Raw genomic sequence first — 23171 nt, forward strand, 5'->3', positions numbered from 1 at the left:
GGGGAGAGGCAGCAGGAGTACTTAGTTACTGTATTTAGTACAGGGACGCAATTTAAAAAATTTTCCCAATTTTTTACTGGGATGTCATCAGAAACATTTGGATACAAATTAATTCTTTGTGATGTCTCTGGATTTTTCTCCGTGGTTCTTCTTCTGTAGCACTTCTTGGGTATTATTTGCTTCTTACTGAAGTTTCACTCCTGACCTACAGCCTCCAGCTGGACCAGCCCAGGGCTTCACATGCAGCTCTGCCAGTGTCCCCACTCCTCCATGGAGAAGGGAAGAACATTAGCGTTTTATTATCTTTTAGTTGTCTTTCTGTTTTTTGTCTCACTAGTTTGGACTTGAACTCAAACCCCATTTTAATTCTGGAGACTGAAATGTGCTCCCAGATCAGTGACACACAGTGCTTTAAGCCCAAGGTTTATCTGCAGTGTCAGTGCCAGGTTAAAGGCTGGTGTGCCCCTGTTACATCAGTCTGTGGTCTAGGAGAGTGGGTGCTAAGCACACAGATGGGGACTGTGCCAAAGTAAACCCAGGGACTGCTTCAGCTGGGAGCAAGGCATGGGTGGATGGCAAATTCTCTCTGTGCTTGTGTACCTTTGGTTGTGATCTGCTAAAACATAGCAGGGGCCAGAATGAGGATGTCCACCTTGAGGTGAGGTTGTAACTAGAGGGCAAATTCATCCAAGCCCTGTGCTTGTCACTGCTGCCACTCAGGAGTTGGAAACACAAGGGTGCAGCGCCCAGGAAGAGTCTGGAGGGTGTTGGTGTCAGTGTAGAATCACCTTATGGCTCAGGGAATCTGTCAGAAGACTGGGCATCCAGCTTGGGCACCTGTAAAGTAGAGATTTGATAAAATACATGTCGAGTTAAAGTGTCCACATATATTTTATTTATTTGGAAAGGCCTAAGAGTGGAACTATGAGAAGAGTTGGGATAGGTAGCAGGAACTGCCCTGGAAAAGATTCTGTACTTGGGAGGATCAGACATGGCTGGGATGGATGGGTGGACAGATGCATGGGATGGAGGTGATTTGAAAGGTTTCTACTCCCAGCTCAGAGTAATGACCAGATGAGGGGAAGATCACTAATGTTGCTTTTTACAAGCTGAGGATGCTTTTTACAAGCTGAGGCCAGTAGCTGATGTGCAGATTTGGCTCTCGTCAGATACCACAGCCAGGATCCAGACCAGTCACAGGTGAGGTGAGACTCTGCCAAGTGCCCTTCAGCTTGAGTTAGAGACATGAATTTCCACATGTCCCTTCCCAGTGTCCTGGCACCCACGGCCTGGAATACCCCCAAATGTAAATGTGGGTGGAGAATTGTGCTGTGTGACCTTCACTCTGCTGTTGGTGGGAGCAAGTAAATATTAGCTCATGTCATTAGCCTAGAAAAGATATTATCTCCATATATTAACTCCCCTACTCTTTGAACCTAGGAGTATCTGAGAGGGTATTTAGGATTGCTCCAACCCATCAGTACATGCAGTTCTCTCCTCCAGTGTGGATCTCCTTCAGTGTGTCAGCTTTCTGTCCCAGCCCAAGCAATGGGAGCACCACTGCTCCTCTTAGCCCTGACCCTATTCCCAGTTGCAGCTGCAGCAAGCCTGGAACCGTGAGACTCTCTCCTTTTGATTTTGGGGGGCTTGGGGGAAGGGCCTGCCATTGAAGGGTGGTGCTGAGGGGCTGCACTCCTTGGCACCCCAGAGCTGGATGGTGGGGCCTGGCTCCAGGGGGGCTGAGCAGCAGCAGCTCCTGCAGAGTCCCAGGCATCGAGCACTGCAGTGCTGGCTTGTGCAGGAGCTGCACTGCACACACCACACAGAGGCCACAGGAGCTCTGCCTCTGCTCGTGCTGTGCTGGTGGGGTGAAGTCTGGTGTGGGGATGGAAGCCTAATGCCTCAGCCATGGAATGTTTGGCTTCTTTGGCTTCCTCACACAGCCTTGCTCTGTGTACTCGCACCTGGAGCATCGTGGGCTGGGCAGCTGTGTCCTGGCTGGTGGCAGGGTGGTGACACAGAGAGATTGGGAGTTCTCTATACTGGGCATATTCCTCCTTTCTCATTTGAAGAGAAGATTAAAAGCACTAAACTTCCTTCAATGCAGTCCCCCAGACATTTCTCACCCTTGGTCTACCTCTTCATGATAGCAGCAGAGATGGATTCTGGCCTGTCCACCTCAGCCTCTGACTTGTTTTTGAACATGTACTGCTCTCTTCTAGTCACTACATGGTGGTGTTCCCTGCTGTCCTTCAGCAGTCCCAGGAGGAGACGCTCTACATTCACTTCAGCTCCGTAACTGAGGCTGTCCACCTGGCTGTCACCTTGCAGACAAAAACCCAGAATCACACACTGGTGGAGCAGGATGTGGAGAAGCCAGGCACTTTTCAGAGCATCAGCTTCCAGGTGAGTGTAGCTGTGGTGACTGACTTGACAGGGGATGCTTTCACGTTCACACAAGAGCACGGCACTTCTCTGGGTACACTGTCCTTCTCCTTGCCATAGCTTCCAAGCAGGCTAAGTATATTTCCCTACCAGTGCTAGGCAAAATACAACAGTGTCCTGGAGCCTAAGATCATAGGGCATCTCTTCCATGTATAAAAAGATTTTTATAGAAAAGAACAGATTTCTTTTGATCTGTATCAGCACAGTTCATCCTACTTAAAGCGTGGTGCTAAACATTTATTTTCAGTTTAATTAGTGTTTTTTCCCTAAAAGTGCTTGTATATCACAGCAAAAGTCAATGCATTGCAAATTCATTCTTTTCATCCTTGTCTCCTCAGGAGCCTGCCCCTTCAGCTCCAAGAGGACCGTTGTGCTCTAAAGCTGCACCTACATTGCCAGATGTAGTTGCAGCCTGCATAGACATTGAGCTTTAATTTAGCTGTGATGGCACTGAACCCACAATGAACTGAATTACACCAAGGATATTTCTGGAATGGCTTGAGCTCCTGTCCTTGCTATCTACTGTAGTTACCTTATGACTAACACACTGACTACAGAACCTGCAGCTACGTTTCTGGAGAGCCATGGAAATGTGTGTGGTGCTGAGGCTCTGCAAACTGCCCCTGTCTTCTTCAGCACTGCACAAAGTCACTGTGCCTATGCCCTGATTGCCCTGCAGACTCTGTAGAATTCAAGGAGGGGCTGTAGTCACTTTTGGGTTTTACATCACCATGGCAATCATTAACTAAGAGTTTGGTGCCAGCTCTTAGGAGAGAGCAAGTCCTGGTTCTGGAAAGCCTAGGAAGTCTGCTGTTAGCAAAAAAATAAAAACCACAAAAAAAAAAATCTTCCTTCTGCTGAGCTCAGTCTTTCTGGTGCTGAGATGTCCTGTGTTTGCCTCATCAGCATCCCATCTCCCATTACTTCGGATCTGACTTTCCTATGGTTTACTTGGTTCCATAAAACTCTCACATTTATGTTAAGTGGGAGAAGGACATGTTGGTCAGTTCGCTATTAAGTTCATGAACAAGGCAGTGACTGCTTCTCCCTCACAAGTGGGTTACAGAAGAATTTGGACTCTGAAGTTTGGGGATTTTTTAACAGTGAGATGATGTCTTATATCTGTGATAAGATGCAAAGTTTCTGATGATATTTTTTCCATTTCCTTGTGTCAATCAACCTAGGTGCCAGACTTGATGTTAATTCCTGAGGAAACGGATGATTCTGAGACACAGGTAGGACACATCTCTTGTCTGCCTCTCCTCTTACAAATTAGAGAGCTTCAGCCTCTCCTGTGCCTGAGCCATGTTACTGTTGGAGATGCAGGGTGGGAGAGATAGTAAAGAGGAAAAATAAATGTGCAAAGAGGCAAACATGACTAGCAGAAAGGGAAAGAAAAGGGAATGAAGAAGCTGGACAACAAAAAGAAGACTGTGACTGGGGAAAGGAGAGACTTAAATCACAATAGATGAAAGGAGGAGGGGGATATTGGAGATTTTGGAAGGACAAGTGCCTCTGGTTCTCTTTCAAGCTCTTTGTAGTCTGAGGTAATTTGTTTTTTTCTAATCTGACAGTCAGAGGAGGTGGCTTTTCTGCATGTCCTGATCCACAGTGGAGACAATGTGCTCCTTGAGGGTAACAAAAAAGTTCTGGTCAAGCCCCAGAATAATGCCATTCTGATAGAGACAGACAAGGGCTTATACAAACCTGGAGAAACAGGTAAGGCAAAAAGGCAGCATATGGAAATGGGGAGGGAAGGGTCAAGACAGCAGCCCCACCTGGAGGGAAGATTTCACCAAGTGCAACAAGCTAAGGTTGTTGCAGATGGAAGGAAGCAGATCTTTACTATCCAGTGTTTCTAGGAACAGTTTGAGCCAGGATGTTCCCCTCGAAGATGTGCTACACCACATTCCTAGCCTGCTGCTCCTGGGTGTTGTTTTGGTGCCATATCTCTAATGAGACCTAAAGGGAAATCCAGGACTCTCTAGGACACTGGACAGCCTTGAAGGTCGTTGTTCATATTGGAGTAAAACCTAGAGTGTCAGTTCCAAGCTGTAGAATTACAGGGTTTCCACAGTCTTCACAATATGAATGGACTGCAGACAGACCCCACTATAGACAAGCCCACTGTTTACCCCAACTTTGTAATCTCTCTAGGTAAATGCAGTGGGGTTTTGCAGCACACAGCTGTGTATAAGCCTGCCAGACAAAGCCCTCTGGGGTGGGAGGTGCTGGGGAGAGCTGTTTGGGAAAAGACCTGAGCATCTCTGAGCTAAACAGAGAGACATGAATACTGGAGCATGGAAAAGGAGAAGCAAGTTTGTGGAAGGACACGTTGCAGCCAGAATGCTTTACTATGTTTTTCTTTATATCTGCAGTGAAATTTCGAATTGTGAACCTTGATGAGAACCTCAAGGTCATTAAAAATGAGGTGAGTATCACCTTGTGCCTTTCTAGAAGTAGGAGCCTCAGCATGGGACACCTTGAGAGGCTCATGAAAGAGATGTCTCCCTTCATGCCTGTTAAACCATAAGAATAAATTAGCTTAGGAGGAAACCACTCATCCACTGGTCCCTTGGAGAAAGATGGGTGTAAGCTGGCACAGAGGGAGGAGGAGATGTACTGTGGGGTCTGGATGGGGCAGGAATTTCTGCTAAGGGGCCCTGTCAGGCAGAGTTCTTTATACTGCTTCACATGGATGCTGTTTTACAAAACTGAGCTTGTGTTTCTCTTGTTTTTACAGTATTCTCAGATATGGCTGCAGGTAAGTGACAAAGAAGTGACCAAAGGGATATATCTGTCTCTGTGATCTTTCACTCCCAGAGTTGTGCCACAAATGTAACTTCATGAAGTTATGGTTAGAGTTCAGGTTCAGCTGAAGGTTTTTTTATGTGGACAGCTTCTATACGGTCAGCACAGCTGCTTCTCCTTCCCATGGTGGTATGATGCTGCCACTTCCCAGTAGCTTTACTGTTCTTGGCAGCCTCTGTAATTCCTAAGTTTACTACAATGATACTGAAGGGAAGCAAGATCAGGAGATCTGGAGTCCTCTCTACTGGGTCAAGTTTAAGCCCTTGTAGCGCCTTTTTTGTGCCTGAGTATGGCTGGACCTGCCAGGTACATGTGTTCTCAGTGTGTCTTGTGGCTCTGCGTGTCCTCTCCCAAACAGGATCCTGAATACAACCGTATTGCTGAGTGGCTGAATGTAAAGCCAAATCATGGCATTGTGGATCTATCCTTCCCCCTGGCATCTGAAGCATCCCTTGGGAGGTACACCATCTCAGTCCAGCAGAACATGGCTCAAAAAACCTTCAGTGTTGAGGAATATGGTGAGACTCCAGCATCAGAGGGGAGGGAAAAGCAGTGTGGGTAGCTGGAGGAGAGAGCAGGGTGGTACAGCTGAGTCCATCCCACCTTTTGGGAGAACAACAGAATGGACACAAGGATGGATGGGTCTGTGTGCACACCTCAAGTGGGGCTGGAGGTTCTGCAGCTGCACAGGGTACAAAGGAGAGGCCGTGGGCTGACATGTCACTCCCCCTGCATCTGGGCCCTGTAATGAGCACGTTTTGGGGCTCATTGTCACCCTTTCCTGGGCTAGGTTTGTCATCCACTCCAGTCAGCTGCTGTAATGGGAAGTGGAATCACGCCTTGGTCCCATTAATTGGCATTGTAAAGACAAAACCTTGTGCCATTTAAGTGTTTAAGCTTGCCTGAGCTGGAGTAGAAAGCAGTCCCATGTGGAATTGCAGCAGCAAGTACAGGGTGGTGTGGCTGGAGGGAGTAACTCGACTGCAGCATGGTGATGAAGAACTGGGGACATCACTGTCTTTCCCTCATCTGGACTGCAGCTACAACTTCTCTCATTGTCCATACTGAGCCATACCATCCATTGGTTTTTCCTCCACCCTTATCTTACTCTCTTCCATACAGTGCTGAAAAAATTTGAGATGAAAATTGAGCATCCTCCACATATCACTACATCAGATGAGGAAATTCAGCTGGTTGTCTGTGGCAAGTGAGTACATGATACCATTGTGATGTCTGCCCTTTGACTCCACTGTCTCCTTCAGATTGCTCATGAAAAGGAAGAGGTCTTCCACTTGTCAGTATGATCTTTTTGCATTACCCTGTGTCTTGGGGAGACAGATCACACTCTGGTAGGGACTCCTTCTCACATCTGGTCACTTACTGTGAGGCTGAAGGACACTAAAGATGTTGAGTATAGTGGGTGGAGAGGGATGCAAAGTGATTTTAAAGGATGAGCTAAAGTTCCTGAGCAAACAAGGTACAAAGCAAAGCTCTCTGGACTCCACTTCCCCTGATGAGGATGGGAGGTGTCCTGTACCAGTATTTCTGCTGACAGGCAGCAGACTGTCTTTTGGTGAATGTTTCTCTCTTTTGACATAGGTACACTTATGGGAAGCCTGTTCAAGGGAAAGTAGAAATTATTGTTATGACACACTCCCAGGACATGGAAGACAATTCTACAAGTTCTGCGATTCAGAAGCAAAACAGCTGGGTAGGTGAATAAATAGGAGATCAAAAAGTGTCTGGAAATGTGTTTCTGCCCCCTTAACCTGCCTCAATGCACCTCAGATGGGCACCAACCTGTTCAGTCTGGTGTCTTCCCACTTGCTGGACACGATCAGACCACTCATTCCTCTTCCCGTAACCCTGTTGCTTGAATTACTGCTCTAGCTGTGCATTCCTGACTCCGTGCTTTGGGAGAAGGTGTAAGCCATGGGAAGCAGTGGTGCCTGGGACCTTTTCCAAGGGTCTGTATCACATTGTGTGCGATCAGATCACCCCATCTCGTGGGGCTGTTCAGATCACTGGCCTATTCAGCCCTGTGACCATGGCCACCAATAAGCAGGCGATCAGAGCATCACATGGACTGTGGATCCATGCCCTGTTTCTTGCTCTACCCCTGCACAATGAGTCACCTAAAGCTTGCTAGTGTCTGGTCTGAAATTATGTCCATTGCTGGTTACATTTTCTTCTCATCTGTGTCCATTATTTTTTGTGGTTATGCTTCACATTTGTTTTTTTCCCACGGGTTTCAGATGCAGCTCTTTTGGCCTGACAGCCACAGGAAAATATTTTTAAATGTCAGACCAGCCAGCAATGAGCCAGAATATAAAAATCTAGCTGGATCTCTGCATCTTTTAAAATGCAGTCCAGCTGGAATGCTGTGCAGTCTTAGCTGTGCAAAACATCAGCTGAATGCCAGCTCCACATGGCATGTAAGAGGCCCTGAAAGGTTCTGAGGAGCACTTCACAGGCATGGCTAGAAACACTGGCTATACCCAGGCTTTGCCTCAATGATTGGCAAAGCTCTTGCCATCTGTGCCTGGCAGGATGCCTGTGTTTAATATGGCCATGTCACAGGAATGGTCATGTCTGGAAAGCCACACTGTCAGGCTTTATTCATCAGGGCCATAGCATTTCAGGGAGACCTTTATCTCACATAATGAAATTCATGCTCTCTCAGCTACAGAATTTGGGCTGAATCCAGTCTCCTGAGATTCTCTGTGGCATAATTAACCCTTATGTGATTTGCCTTAAGTGCTTTTTTTTTTTTGCCACTTTTTTGTGATTGTTTTATTCAAGCATATTGATTTTCTTTTCTGCCTAAGGTATCCATGATGGGTTTCTGCAGTTAGGATTTGGGAGCTTTCCTCTGTTCCAAAAATATCTGGAAATACTTCTTTAGGATTGCCTGGCATCTATGGAACAGTTTGTCTTCCTCCTTCCTACCACACTCTTTCCCTCTGTTCTCCTCTCTGTGCAGACAAATAAGGATGGCTGCGCTACTTTCACAATAGAGACAGAAGCTCTGGGAATAAATGAAGCTGACAGCTACGTAATTGCAGAAGGAAAAATGGTGGAAAACGGAACAGGTACTGGATAATATGTACCGCATTCTCTTCTTCACAGGCAACATTTTTGGTTTTGGTCTTTATGTGGCAGTGGAATTCCTTTTGAAAAAGGAACTTTAAGGTTCCCAAATCTACTATCATAGCTGTAGTCTCTATTCTAGAACCTCTTCCATCTGTTTTCATCAGATTTCCTAATCCTCTCCACCATTCACCTTCCTTCACATGGGTGTAACTTCTTAGTGATTGCCTAGACACCAGGGTGTTCCTCAGTCAGTTGCAAAGTGCTGGACTGTTTATAACTAAACTGTAATTTAGTTTTCCTTTATCTTCAAAAACCACAAACAAATAAACATGTAAATAAATATTTATAGGCTATGATATATCATATCATGAAGCAGGAAGCCCAGAAAGCTTCATGGAATCATATCCTAGAAAAATGTATTTTCTCTCCTAAATTTAGAGCTTGTAGATGTTATAGGTAGTGCTGAAGTACCTTTTTTGCTTCTGCTTCCCTAAGAGCACTGCTTCAGATTCAATAGATTTTTCATCTCCCCATCCAGGAGCCCACTCTGTGGAAAAGGCTCTAATTCCTGTTGCAACGGTAATGAAAGCTGTAGACTTTATCAACCTGCATCCATTCTACAAACGAGGGATACCATACACAGGGAAGGTAACATTCATGGATCCCTTCTCTGCTCAGAATGCATCACAGATAAAACCTTTTCTAGGAAGAAAGGAACAGTCTCCGAGAAAGTCAATGCTGCTCTGCTGGCACCCAGAAACTAGGAGTGAAGCCTCCTGTATAAGGAATTTTTTTCTCCCCGTCCTAACATAGTATATTTCCTGGACTGGAATTCTGGGGCCAGCTGCAGTTTCTGGAGGCTTCCCCAGGAGCATCTCCTGAAACTAATCTGTGCATATGGGATGGGGGTGGCGTCAGCAGGCACATAGCATTCCCTTTGGATGAAAGCTCATGGTAACTTGGCAAAAAACTCTGAAGACTTTCATATCAGTTCATTTCTGACTGGCAGAAATGTCAGTCAGAAGTCATTCATTCATCAGTCATTTCTGACTCAGGTCCCCTGGGTGATGCTAGGACAGCTGTCCTGGGGCTAGAAACACTTTCACCTGGGCCAGTACTGACCCCAGCATGGAGGGCAAGGAACAGCAAGAGTTAAGTTGTTGGGGACAAATCTCTTTCTGATCATCAAAGATCCTGCAGCATTGTCCAAGAAACATCTCAGGAATTCACCTTTTCTTCCAATAGAGGTGTCTCATTTGCCTGGATTACTATTTTCTTCCAGTCCTGAACAGCTTCAAATTGTTGGTTTCATGGATTTATTGGACTTTTATTTGTATCCTTCCAACTGGTCTGAAAGCTAGAAGGGCTGAGGGAACCCAGTGAAAGAAACAATTAATATTAAGCACTGGCAGTGCCTCAGAGTCTGGCACAGCAAGGTATTAACTTCCCCCTTCCCCACAGATGTTCTGCCACAGTGCAGAGTCTCCCCTCAGAAATGAAACAGTCTATCTAATAGTTGACATCGATGATGAGGAGACACAGCTGTCACTCCTCACAGATGAGAACGGGGAAGCTAACTTCACGCTGGATACCACCAGTTGGAACAGCACAATGGTTTCTCTGAGGGTGAGTATCAGCCACTGAAAATCTTTTGCCCGGTGTGGGGTGTGTCCCATGAAAAGATAAGAGGAAAAATGAGATTGTGGTCAAATCTACTAGGCTTAGATTTTTGCTAAAGCTTTGCAAGAGGAAATCTCCTAAGAGACTTTAAAATGATATTTCAACAAATTATTTTAGGCATACAGATGTGCAGCCTGCCATCAGCTGAGGTGATAACAGAGTTTCAGCCGGTGTACAAGTTCCCTCCCATCACTTGATACTAACTGTATTGCCACCCTGTGTTTATGTGCTCGGAAGGGTACCCACCGCTCTCCAAGTGATGACAGCTCATTTTCTGGTGAAATTGAAGGAGAGGCCCTCCACTGGCTGAAACCTTTCTACTCTGAGAGCGACAGCTTCCTGGAGATCAAGGCCAAGGATGACGTGATGTCCTGTGATCAAGAGCAGGAAGTGCAGGTGGATTATATCCTTTCCCAGAATAAACTCAGCTCTGAGGAAGACCACATTGATTTCTACTACTTGGTGAGCACAGAAGACAGCTGATTCTCAGGGCAAGGTTATCCTTACTGGCATTTTACCCTTTTCTCACAGCACAGAGGTACTCAAAGGAAAGGTAAAGCTACTCCTAGACAGTCAGCTTGTGACTTCTGTTGTGCCCAAACCTGTGTCTGCTTTCCAGTTCCTGGACCTGCTTCTAGCCCCTGGCTGCATTGCTTTGTTATCCATGTCTTGACTTAAGCTTGGGTGATAGATACCTGCCATTTGCCCTACTTATGTCCACATGGATGGCGGTGGCTGGCTAGCCCAAACTCTGCCCAGAAGGTGAGCCCTGCATGTCTGTCTGTGTCTGGGGCAATCTGTCTGAGAACTAAGAGGCAATCTCTGGGGCAGCTGACATTCCCCCGCCTGTATCTTTGCAGGAAAAAGTTTGAGAGGCCCTTGCACAGGGCGTTGATGCACACCAGAGGTATGCAACAGTGTTTTGATGAAGTCCACTTTCAAGAAAGTGAGTCAAAGCAAGGGTGTGACTAAAGCCTAGCCAAGAGGTTTTGACTGTCTTGGTTACTGAACTGGACTCACTCCTACAGTCAAAAAGTACTGGATCCTAGTAATGCAAAGATCAGAGTTCTCTGGGTCTTAAGAGCATAGCTTCATGGCCCATAGCTTCAGAAGTAGTTCAGGCTTTGCAAGCAGCCCCACCTTCTCGTGGCCTAACCAACAGCTCTCAAGTCCTACCCAGCTACACCATCAGCATCTCTGCTGCAGAACTCTGGAAATCATGTCCTGCCAGAGGAACTTCTGGGGCAACATTTGTCAGATGCCATCCTCTCTTCCTGTGTTCTTTTCACACTCTCCTCATGCTCTTGGAATTCAGACCCTTGAATGGTGCTTCTCTTTTTCTTCAGGTGATAGCAAAAGGCAAGATCCTTTCCAGCAGACAGAAGAAGGTGCCAATTACCCAGCATGAGAGTGAGTAAAAACACGAGAAGTTAAGTGCCTCATAACACACTCCAGAAAACTGACCACTCTCCAGTGACTCTGTCTGCAGGAGTTTTTCTTATCCATATGTGGGAAATACTGAACTGAGTGCTTAATGGCAATCCTTCTCCTAAGACCAACACAATCACCTCTCAATTCAGTGTCTGTCTAGGCAACTGTCCTCCTTCTGTCTTGTCTAATTGATCTAACTTCCAATCTTATGACTTTGCTGCTACCTTGTACCTTTGGAGAAGACATGAATTAAAGAAATTGTTGGTATGCTTGGTTTATTGTTAATTTGTGACATTGTCTGTGTGGGGTGTTCTTATCTTTAAGGTAAAAATTATTGAGTCCCTCTTTTGATTCTTAATGTGTGTCCCACTCCATGAGTTGATTTGTTTGGATGCTGTCCCTCTCTTCCTTGTTGCTGTCTAGTGCAGATCTGAGGGGCTCCTTCTCTCTGACTCTGCCTGTTGGCAATGACTTCCTACCTGACATCAGGCTGCTGGTGTATGCGGTCTTCTCGGACGGAGAGGTGGTGGCTGATGTGGAGCAGTTTGAAGTAGAAAAGTGCTTTAGCCATAAGGTGAGCAGAAATCACACAAGGAGTGTGATAGCATTGCTGATGTGCTCTGATGTGCTGTGGTTCCTGTTTTATCCTTGTCCAAATGGTGTAAGCTGGATATATGCAAAAGCAGATGCCCAAGTATTTTGGGTGGGAAACAAGCCAGGTAACCTCCTTCTTCCTGAATTCCTAGTCCTGCTCTCCACAACACCGTCTGGCAAGCTTTGCTCAAGGAGTACACCAGGTCCCCTTGAACACTTTTTTCCCCCCATTCCCTGTTACTGACTTGGGAACACACTGTCCATCATACGCTCCCTAACACGGAAGAGAAACCTGTCTGCTCAGCCCCATGTGGTAGTTCTGGATCAGAGGGTGGTGGATGTGTGGTGGTAGAGGAATTCTGGCTGGGGCTGTGTTCACTGCAGCCCCTTTAACCTTGGAAATCCCAATGGATTTCCAGGATGGCTTGATTCAGCACCTCATCCCCCTTCCCTACCTTATTCAAAGTCTTTCCCTCTGCAAGACATGTAAGAGTCAGAGGGTCCCACTCTCCAAGGCTAAGCCTACCGACCTTGTCTTCTTTTGCAGGTGGCACTGGAATTCTCACACCAGGAGGAGGTCCCAGGCTCACAAGTCAGACTGAACCTCAAGGCTGCTCCAGGGTCCTTGTGCTCTGTGCGAGCTGTCGACAAGAGCGTCCTCCTGAAGAGGAACCAAACCCTAACAGCAGACAGCGTGAGTGCAGCCTGCCCTGTCCCACCCCACAACGTCTGCCTGCCTTCTGCCTCCATGCATGGATGTCAGGAAGCCCACAGGACATCCCAGGACAGCTGCAATGTTAGGTGGCTGCCCTGCCATGCCCCTTCTTCAGCCTCTCCTGAGCAGCTATGGGTGATCGTGTTTCTCATCATCAGCTCTGTGCTGGGAGCCTCTCCCTGAAGGGTGGTGGATGCTACATGGCACTGCAGGGGGAGGCAGGGAGAGCTGCTTCAAGGAGATGCTGGTGCTTTCTGCTTGGAGGGAGAGTGCTTAGCAGGCCTCTCCCACATCCTCATCTCTGCTCTACCATCTTCCACCAAACTGTGAGGTTAAGCCTTTAAAATGGAATTCTGTCCTAGCAGGGTCCTCCTATCCCTCTGCCCCAACCACTGCTCAGTTATAACCATGTGACAGATCAGTGTTTTGGAGCAGCTCTTTATAAAACAGTAGCTGGACGAGACCACCCAGAGCACACAGTGGCTGGTGAAAAGTGGTCAGTATTTTGTCAGCACCCAGGTGGATTCTGAGAATCAGAAGGGTTGGAGGCACCTACCTTAAAGCAGCTGTGTGTTTCAGAGGAATTGATTTAAAACTAGGAGCAAAAATGCTGCAAAACCTGAAAATCCTAACATAAATCCACAATGTGTACCAGAGATAAAACAGGTACATGCCTCATGCAAAGTAGTAAGTTAAATTATAGCAGTACAGTGTGTTACAAAGATGCCTCACCAAATCCAGGGGGATGCACTACACCATCTGATAGAGCCCACAGTGTGATCTCGTTGTCCATTTCATAGGGATGCTGTCCTAGTGCAGAGCACTTGCATCATCTGCTAACAGGTATTTAAAGTAATGATCTTTAAATATGTAGATCAGATGTGCCAATGCCTTGTATTTAAACTGAAGCATTTTTATCCTAATTTTGCACCCTAGTGTTGAAAGGCTTGAACTGTCTTGCAGCCTAAAAGCTGCTTGTTTACATCTACTGCTTGGATTTATGTCCTTTAGTGTATATTATCCTATATATGTCCTTTATATTATGTCCTTTAGTGTAAGCTGGGTCAGTGCCAGCTTCCCCAACTGCAAAGCTCTTCAGTATGGAATAGAGGGCTACAACCCAAAAGTTTGACCCATACACGTGGTTGTTGGCCAGCTCTCTTTGAAGACCTGTGTTTTTCCATTGCAGTTGTATGAGGAATTCTTCAAGGACAGCTTCATGGTTGGAGGACGAGGCTTGCCTTACCGCCTGGAAGATTTTGAGGCATACCCTTGCCTGCCCCAGCAGCCCAGACCCCACAAAAAGGTTAGGATGGGTGCACCGTGGTACCAAAGTGAGGCTGATGTCTATAACCTGTTTAAGGTGAGTGTCTACACCTCCTCTAAACTTTTCCTGTGCTAGTGAGTTCCAATATGCTGTCCTACAAGAAGTCATCTGTTCCTTGTTGTCCAGTGTAGCCACACTCTTTTGGGGACTATGGGGAAAGCTGAGTAAGCATAGTACAAACCACCTGATAAGAAAAAGATGGAGTGTAAAAATGAACAAATTTGCTTCAGGCTCCCATAACTACAAAGGGGGAATGGCAAGAATACAGCAGTTATACCTGAGCACCTCACCATATTCTGACCAATCACCACTTGACTATTATTGTATTTATAAACTGCTTTACTCTGTGTTTCATTGAGCATCTCCTTGCTTATCCTCAAGCAGTTTAAATAAAAGGAAGTCTTTCACAGTTTGGCTTTATAGCTAACTGTCAAGACAAACAACGAAATAAACTGATATGCTAACAAGCATGATAGCCAGAAAAGTGTTAACATGTCTGCTAACTGAAATGCAAGAAGTGCTGAGTGCTGCTTCTGGCAGAATGCTCTTTAATGAAATATATGCAAAATATATGAGTTGAAGCACCTCAAAATAGGAGAAGAGGGTAACAACACACTGAGGACAACCCAAAATGTAGTCTGAATTGCATGGGTTTCTTAATTTGACAGAAGTCTACCACACAGATACAGACCCTGATTCCTTCGTTACTGTGCTGTCTCCTAGATGATTATTCTTTAGACTGTGTGTCATTGCTAGGGGTGGGCATATGAAATGCACATCTAGTTGAAATCTACTTGTATGAGGAGAAATAGTTGGTCCTAGTATTCCTCAGAAACTGGTTTCCATTCCTCATGCACTGGTCAGAGTCTGAGCCACAAGGTTATGCATATAAAGAAGCAGCATTTAAAAGTGTTTCACCACTGGCCACCAGCCTCCATTTGATACCCATGATCACGAGACAATTTCAACATTCCTTGTTCCCTTTCATTTATTAATGATTTACTGTCCGTGCTATTTTCCCAGAAACTGCGCATGAAAATATTTACCAACACTAGAATCAAGAAACCTGTTTCCTGTGTGCTTCCAGAGTTTCATAAAAAGACATTTCTAAGTAAACACCACTTTATTCTTGGTAAGGAACTGGCATGTCCAACTTCTTGAATGAAAGGTCTTCCTTCTCCCAGTTCTGGCCAGCCTGCAGCTGAGACAGCTGAGCCCCATCCTGCTGTGTTTCTTGTTTTTGTATAAGAGCAATAAAGCTTGTGTCCATTTCAATGAACCTGATTTACAAATCACAGGTGGAAGCTCAAATCTCCATGCTTTCTTGGAGTCCTTGTGTTCACTGTTTTTCATACAGAATGTAGTGTGCTCTCTGCCAGCACTTTCACAGATTATTTAAAGGAGTGTGACTCCATTTCAGCGTGCTGTCTCCTGCTGGATCCAGACCAAATTTGGATCCGTCAGACTGAGCCTTGGGCTAAACTCTATCCAGCTCTGTCTCCCTAAAGCTCTGTTCCCCAAACATACCCACACTGTGTCAGATTCTCATTGAAACGCCAGCCCTGTCCACTCACATTCTGTGCCACAAAACATCTGTGGTTTGTGTTAGATTGCCTGTGAATGAGGAGCCAGTTTCACCTGTAGCTATATATGCTGTTTTCTGAGCTATCACTTGCTTTCTACCAGACAGCCAAGTTACCCATGCTGATTCTAAACCTCACTCTGACGACAAAGAGAAGCCAAAACCACGGACGCTTTTCCCAGAGACCTGGATTTGGGATTTGGTGTCTGTCGGGTGGGTAACAGCCTCTGCCTTCCTTCCCCAGGGACACTCCTGGAGTATTCTGGCTGCTTCTAAGCACGTCCTCTGCTTCTGCTTCCTGCTGCAGGGGTGATGGACAAGCGTCTCTCCAAGTTGCTGTACCTGACACCATCACAGAATGGAATGCCAACACCTTCTGTGTTGCCGATACTGGCTTTGGTTTCTCGCCTCTGACCTCTCTTAGGGTCTTCCAGCCATTCTTTGTGGATGTATCACTGCCATACTCTGTGATCCAAGGAGAGACTTTCAGGCTAAAAGCCACTGTCTTCAACTACCTCAAGGACTCTATCTGGGTGAGTTCCTCCAAGTGAGTTTCCCCAATTACATGGCCTCTGTCAGAACAAAATCTTGAGCCCAAAGACAAGCTCTGAGCTCCTCAGGAGCCCTTGATGCTGGTATCTGGGCCATAAAGCACAACCTTGCACTTTATGACCCAGGGTATTTGCTGCTTGTGCAGTGCCTGTTACTAACACTAACCCAATGTGTGCCTGTACATCCAACCACGCTCAGGTCCACACCACCCTCATGGAGACCCCAGAACTACAGGTGGATGCCTGTCCAAGCTGCCAGTTCACCAGCTGCCTCTCTGCCAGTGAAGCAAAAACCTTTGTGTGGAACGTGACGGCGACCAGGCTGGGTGAGGCTGGGCAGAGGGATGCGTGGCAGCTCGTAGGAGGAGGGGTGAAATTTGCCCACGTCTGCATATCTGGATCTAATGCTTGTACATACAGCTGTCTGCTGGAAGTGCTCAGCAACGTGTCCCTGTGCTCCCTGCAGGCAGAGTGAACGTCACCGTGAGCAGCGTGGCAGAAGTGTCACACAGTCTGTGTGGTAACAGGAATACTGTGACACCTTTGCAAGGAGGGAGAGACACAGTGATAAAATCTCTGATTGTGAAGGTTGGTCACATCTCAGGGTGGAGAAGCCCTGGTGACACGGTTTGTCCCCTGGAGCAGTCAGCAAGTAGCTAAGAGGGGTTTAGCCCCTCCTTGGACATCAGACAAACTTGCTAAGGCAGGGTGACTTCCTTTCCTGTTCTCCTTATCTGAATTACTCTTTCTCCATCTGCAGCCAGGAGGTGTCCTACAAGAGAAGACCCAAAATGCCTTTGTCTGTCCTGCAGGTAGGGGACAAAAATTCCTGACTGTCATTGATCATGAGACCAGGATGGAAGGGACAGGGTTGCTGCAGATACCCAGAGGTGGGGGGGAATTAATCAGAGAGCAAGCACTGGTGGCACCATCCTGCCTGGGAGAACAACCACTATAATTTGTCTTTGTCAATCTTTTACCTGGCAAAATTTCCTGTATTGAGGCATTTGTTTGCAAGTCTTGGCTCCTGTGACTCGATGTCACATTGTGCTTCACCTGGGTCTCCTTGGATGTTCCACTTGTATGAATTTCTTCCATGGGATAAATGTCTGGGTTCTGCCTTCCTCAGATAACACCATCTCTGAAGAGTTCTCCCTGACTCTGCCTGCAGAAGTGCTGGAGGGATCTGCCCGAGTCACGTTCTCTGTGATTGGTGAGAAAGGCTTTTCCTGCTCTTGGGTCTGTAATGGAAAAAACTTGCACAAAGCTTTGGCCTTATTGATGTATTGACCCAGCTCCTAATGAGATCATTTGTAAGAGGTGTGATGTTGGCCTCAGAAATGTTGATCAAGTAATCTTTTCCAATATTTAAGTGAACCAAAACTATCCCTGCCTATTTCCAGCAACTTTGTCTCTGTAATTCCTTGATACTCACTGAGGAATGACAGCTCTCTTTATCTTTCTTCAGACCCCCTCAAGCTTCCTTTCCTCCTTTCAGAACCATGATGGCTTTCCTTTCTGTGCTGGCCTAATGTAGGAAGGGTCACCAGAAATCTCAGTCATGTCTGTTCAGGCAGGGACTGGCTCTTTTCTAGGATCCCAGTAGAGCCCAGGGAAGGCAGCAGTCCATTTCCTTTCACACTGCTCAGTGTTTGTGCTTTTCCTTACTCATGTCTCTCCTCTCAAATGTAAGGTGACATCATGGGTCCAGCACTCCAAAATTTAGACCAGCTGCTAAGCATGCCCTTTGGCTGTGGTGAACAGAACATGGTCCAGTTTGCACCAAACATCTTCATTCTCCAGTATCTGAACAAGACTAAACAACTGAACCCAGAAATTAAGGATAAAGCACTGAAATTTCTGACAACAGGTAAGCATTGTCCTTCTTCCTTCTGCTGCAAAATGAAGCTGCTAGAAATCAAGAATGTGGGGCATAGATCTGGTGGGGAGCTGAAGGGCAGGAGTGGGAGCAACTGCCAGAGCTGTGACAAAGAAAGGTATCACACAGAAAAGGGAAATGTCTCATGGAAAGAAAAGTTTCTGAAGAAAGCACAACTTGTCTCTGCTGGTAATTGAGGTACTAAATCATCTTTTTTGAGAAAGGTGTAGGTAATTAGTAATTTCCATCATTATGTGATGCCTGTTTGTTCCCTTATCGGTCCAAGGCTGACAGAAGCACCTTGAGAAAAGACAGCATCAGCTGCTATTACATGGAATAGAGTAGCCTTGGGAGTAAATAGGAGTTCAGTAGCTTAATGTTTCCCTGTGTTTTAGAAAACATACTTTGGGGTCATGTCAATTTTCTCCAGTATAATATGAATTTAATAAAGTTCCAGTGTTTGTGTCTCATGTTGTAATGTGCCTCATATTTCAGCCTGCCAGTCTCCTTCTCTGGACAGGATTTGACTCCTTTTCTTTCCTCCTTTTTCTCTGGTACTGCAAGCACGTACAGAGAGCATGTACATGTATTTGGGAGAGTGGGGTCTACCCAAGAGAATGGTGGTGGCAGAGAAGGAAGACAAAGGGTAAACACTAAGGCTGTGAGGAGGGTGGAGATAGAGCAAACAGATGCAGACAGCATTCTGCCCTCAGAGCTCAAAGGCATGGCCTTGTTGCTTCCTGTACGTCCCATAAAAAGTCCTTTGTTGAGTCCCAACAGGGCTAGAAGTGCTGAAAAGCAATTAGTGTTTCATTTATGTCCCCTCTAGGAAAAGCCTTCCTTCTCACTCCTACCACTCTTTTTGTTCACAGCAAAGCCCCTGAGGGCTCCCTGGCACATGGGGAGCCATGAGGTGGCTGAGCATGTCACCCTTCTGCCCAACAGCAGGGCAGGAGCCCACAGCACTGGCTCCAAACAGCTCCAGTAATGCAGAGCAGCCTCCTGGCCACTTCAGCAGTGCTGTGCAGTTGTTTCTTGTCACGCTGGTGCTGTGGGGTGCAGGGGGAGCTGGGGCTGTTGTCCTTGTCTCGGCAGCTCTGACTGTAAGACCTGGTGAAGCCTCTTGCTGTGAAGCCATCTTCCCATGGCTAGGATACAGTTTGAGGTGCTACAGGTGCTCACAGTCAGCCACGTCCCATTGTCACAGGCTACCAGCGTCAGCTGCTCTACAAACATGACGACGGCTCCTACAGTGCCTTTGGGAAAGGTGATGAGCAGGGCAACACCTGGTGAGTGACCAGAGCTGCTATTGTCACCCTAAACCCGTCATCCTTGCTGGTTCATCTCCTGGCTGTGACATGGGATTCCTCTGTTCTCTGCTCACAGGCTGACAGCTTTTGTAGCCAGGTCCTTTGGGCAGGCCAGCTCCCACATTTACATCGACAAGGACCACGTGCACAGCGCTCTGCGCTGGCTGCAGGAGCACCAGCTGCCCAGTGGCTGCTTCCAGAGCGTGGGGAAGCTCTTCAACAATGACCTGAAGGTATGGCTGCCAGACATAGGAGTGGGAGCAGGAGGAACTCATGGTGAGGCACAGGGTTGCTTCCTCAGCCTCTTGCACTGTGAACAGTAGCACAAAGCAATGTCTCCATGGCATAGCACAGCTAAGGCATCTTCCCAGAGCTGAATGAAAAACATGGCCTGAACCAGCAGTCATTTCCTCTGTGTGAGGTTTCAGACTCTGCTAGGCTTTCTTAATTTTCACTCTAGCCAAAAGACAACACAGCTAATTGTGCCAAGGCGCTTCAAGGACACAGGGAAATGAGAAATATTTTTATGTTTTAGTGCTTGTCTAGAATACCCTGGCTGGATTCTCCTTCTTCTCGTACTTTACAGTGCACAATACTCTATGTGCTCTAATACAGGATTGTCTGGAGACACAGCTGTCCCTCCACTGCCCCAAAAATATGATAACAAGCTCCTCCTGGAGCTTGGCATCCCCCCAAATGATCCCTGCAGTGCAGCTGGAAACGCACCAAACTCTTGGTGAACGTGTCCCAGAGCTTAGGTACTGAGCAGTGCGTGTGCAGTATGGCAACACTTGGGTTCATTGCCTTTGTAAATGTACAAATAATCCACACAGGTTAGATTACAAAATTGCCCACATTAAACACGAGGCAAATTTCTGAAAGAAAACAGGCTGCTACATTCATAAAGCAAAGGGTTATGCATTCTTTTCCTAAAATTTGGATGCAGTACAAAATAAAACTAGAGTGTACATTTAGACTGTTCATCCTTGTCTGACTGTCATTGATTTCCCACCTTGAGCTTTCTATCTGAACAGAACTTTTTGGAATAGATTTTGCACCTCCACCTGCCTCACACTTACAAAGTTTCCTCTAGTCAGTGTGAATGACACTTCTTAGCATCTTAGTCCAATTTCCCCCTCTCATTTTAGATGTATTCTTGTGTCATATCTGAGGATGTAAGCAGAACCTCCCCAAGAATGAATGTCCTCTGAGATGAAAAGCAGCTCCTGAAAGCCTGTTAAACACATATTAACCTGTAGTTTCTCAAAGCCAGATGATTTATATGTAAACTTGCATAAATTCCTCTTTATGATGCAAATCCTGCATCATAAAAGCTTTATTCGAGTGTACAGTGGTAACGTATTTAATGAGATAAATTGCTTTGCAGTTTGTTTCATGCCTTTCTATGAGAAGGGATGTCTAGGCTGTTTGGACAGCATGGCTGAGACTGCCCTCAACAGCAAACTTTCAGGATATTCAGCAAGTGAGACTGGAGTGCTTTCCTGTCCAGGAATGCCCAGAAGCACATTGCTGTGCTCTCTCAGATGCACTTTTTGGGGCTATGCAAGGACAGGCAAGCAGTGGTTGGGTTTGTCCTTTTCTGATGACTGTCTGTGTGCTTGCAGGGTGGTGTGGATGACACAATCTCATTAACAGCCTATATTGCTGCTACACTGCTGGAGCTCCATCTGGAGAGGAATGTAAGTCACACCTGAACTCCTGCAGGGCTTGGGAGCATGCTCCACCATTCATTGCTCCCCTGGTTGGGGGCTTCAGGGACTACCCAGCTTGAGCTGGTGAAAGGTTCTGTCATTCCCACCTTGCTACACAATAACAGGAAAATTTTACCTTGGTGAGGAGTTCTTCATATAAATGGCCTGATTTGCAGCAAAGCAGAGCACTTGCTTTTCCCAGCTCATCTCAAGGGAAACAATTGTGTCTGAAAGTAACAAAGGGTTTGTAGGGAGAGACAATGGTTTTCCTTAAACTGATCAACAGGGCTAAAGGAGAAAAAAAAGACTACTTTTCAGGTATGCACTGTACCCCCTCCTCCAAATAAAAGCAGTGATCTTCAAGGCAAGTGTAGGCTGTTCTAGAAAAAAAGAACTGATATTCCAGGATTAATGGTACAGTTCTAAAAACATCATCCCCTTCAGGATCAGACACCCACAGCATGTGACTCTGACAATTCTGAGCCAGCATGTTACCAGACATTTCCTACAGCTGGATTCTCCAGTGCATTAGCAATCCCCTATCCCAATGATGAGTCCAGCACACCTTTGCTTTCAACCCACAGTCAGTGATGTTTTGACCACTCTACCTCACACTTCACAGTCCTGGGAGAGATGCTAGCACAAAAGTACATCAAGGATGTGTCTGGGATGGATGTTCACAATAACATGGTGTTTGGTCAGAGGAAATTCACTTGGTTTGGATTCCTTTTTCAGGACACCATGTTGGAAAATGCCTTACATTGCCTCAAGAAAGTAACACTTGATGAGACAAGCCTTTACGTCAAGGCTTTGATGGCTTATGTCTTCACACTGAGTAAGGATGTGGAGATGAGAAAGCAGCTCCTGGATATGGTACAGAAGGAAATGGGTAGGTTGTTGCTTTGGGGTCCTAGAGATCATGACAGTGTTCAAGGTCTGATATCTGTAGCATTTAATTGCAGTATTCTGGGAGATTTAGCTATTCACATATAGGCTTTTGTGTCAGAAAATCATAATTTATTCAAGCTATGACAATCTCTAGTTTTCTCAGATCCAGGAAACAATTTCTAATCAAAAGCAGCAGAGGTTATCCATGCTTAATTTGTGCAGTTAAAATGCTTATTTGTGTCATGGTGTTCCTGTCATTCTTCAGCAATTCATACATAGTACAAGAGATCTTGCAGAGCAAACTTTTTTCACCATGTCTGTTCAGCTGCTGCTGGTCAGGACATTTACTTGAAAAATTCAAACCTTTTGACTGCTTCCCTATTGCTGCTCTACTTAGCTCAGGGCCCTTGGGTGGGTGGACCTTTACTGCTGTGCTGCTGAGTTTGGTTCTTCCTTTTGTCTCATTTGCTTGGGGCAAAAAACAGACTTCTGTCCTGAGTGAGGATGCTGGGGTAGGTGTTCAAAACACCTAAGCCTATGGTTAAATATTTGGTAATATTACCTAAGTTGGTTTAAGTGAGTTCTTCCCCACATTTGCTTGTCTGGCAGTGTGGTGAACTACATTGAAGGCTGAAAAATAACATATTAAAAAAGCAAAGGGAGAGAGGCTTTTTCAGCCTGATCAGCTACCAGTGCTGAGTGTTGCTCACTGCACAGCCACTTAAGCTGTCAGCTGGAACAGGAAGGAGTAGAAATGCACACATTCAGTGCAGTACTTGTTCAGCGCTGCCTCTGTGATAATACTCATGGAAGAAGGAAAATACTTTCCATTGTGATAAACACAATGAAGAATTATCCATAGAGTACCTTAGCTAAATTCTGAAGTCTTGAGACTGGTATTATGCAAACAAGTGATTTGGTGGTTCTTCTTTTAAAAGTGAAAGTTGTTCTGAAACCTGACTTTGAATTTAAAAGCATTTCAGGTTTTCACACTTGTACCATTGCAGAAGATTCCTACAAAACTAAGCCTGGCACAATTAAGCTAAATTCTTAGCTGAATTTTGTTAGTCCCCAGCTACCACTGCAGCAAAATATTCAGCTGGACTCAGATGTATTCAGTGCTTGTGAGCTTAGACCTGAAATGGGAGCCCAG

General features: G+C 46.0%; 1 protein-coding gene and 1 long non-coding RNA gene across 2 annotated transcripts in view; one reads left to right on the plus strand and one right to left on the minus strand.

Moving 5' to 3' along the window:
* Positions 1–54: 54 nt before the first annotated feature.
* LOC132323317 (uncharacterized) lies at positions 55–10369 on the minus strand. Its single transcript, XR_009485309.1, has 2 exons — positions 10276–10369; positions 55–837 (listed from the first exon to the last, which is right to left on the minus strand). It is a non-coding gene; the product is annotated as an uncharacterized LOC132323317 (long non-coding RNA).
* The window catches only part of LOC132323313 (alpha-2-macroglobulin-like protein 1), a 27963-nt gene continuing 6244 nt past the window's right edge, over positions 1453–23171 (plus strand). Inside the window, exons 1-29 of the mRNA XM_059838362.1 lie at positions 1453–1616; positions 2223–2406; positions 3630–3680; positions 4020–4164; positions 4824–4876; positions 5189–5209; positions 5615–5774; positions 6379–6463; positions 6856–6967; positions 8240–8348; positions 8888–8997; positions 9811–9975; positions 10267–10491; positions 11376–11439; positions 11889–12034; positions 12602–12748; positions 13959–14132; positions 15120–15228; positions 15783–15891; positions 15986–16211; positions 16429–16555; positions 16696–16817; positions 16990–17041; positions 17359–17442; positions 17923–18099; positions 19316–19397; positions 19495–19651; positions 21044–21118; positions 21866–22019. Coding sequence (XP_059694345.1) covers positions 1549–1616; positions 2223–2406; positions 3630–3680; positions 4020–4164; positions 4824–4876; positions 5189–5209; positions 5615–5774; positions 6379–6463; positions 6856–6967; positions 8240–8348; positions 8888–8997; positions 9811–9975; positions 10267–10491; positions 11376–11439; positions 11889–12034; positions 12602–12748; positions 13959–14132; positions 15120–15228; positions 15783–15891; positions 15986–16211; positions 16429–16555; positions 16696–16817; positions 16990–17041; positions 17359–17442; positions 17923–18099; positions 19316–19397; positions 19495–19651; positions 21044–21118; positions 21866–22019 — 3493 coding nt within the window. The 5' untranslated portion in view covers positions 1453–1548. The remainder of the gene's footprint in view (positions 1617–2222; positions 2407–3629; positions 3681–4019; positions 4165–4823; positions 4877–5188; positions 5210–5614; positions 5775–6378; positions 6464–6855; positions 6968–8239; positions 8349–8887; positions 8998–9810; positions 9976–10266; positions 10492–11375; positions 11440–11888; positions 12035–12601; positions 12749–13958; positions 14133–15119; positions 15229–15782; positions 15892–15985; positions 16212–16428; positions 16556–16695; positions 16818–16989; positions 17042–17358; positions 17443–17922; positions 18100–19315; positions 19398–19494; positions 19652–21043; positions 21119–21865; positions 22020–23171) is intronic.

Source organism: Haemorhous mexicanus, chromosome 2, assembly GCF_027477595.1.
Source record: "Haemorhous mexicanus isolate bHaeMex1 chromosome 2, bHaeMex1.pri, whole genome shotgun sequence".
Classification (NCBI taxonomy): domain Eukaryota; kingdom Metazoa; phylum Chordata; class Aves; order Passeriformes; family Fringillidae; genus Haemorhous; species Haemorhous mexicanus.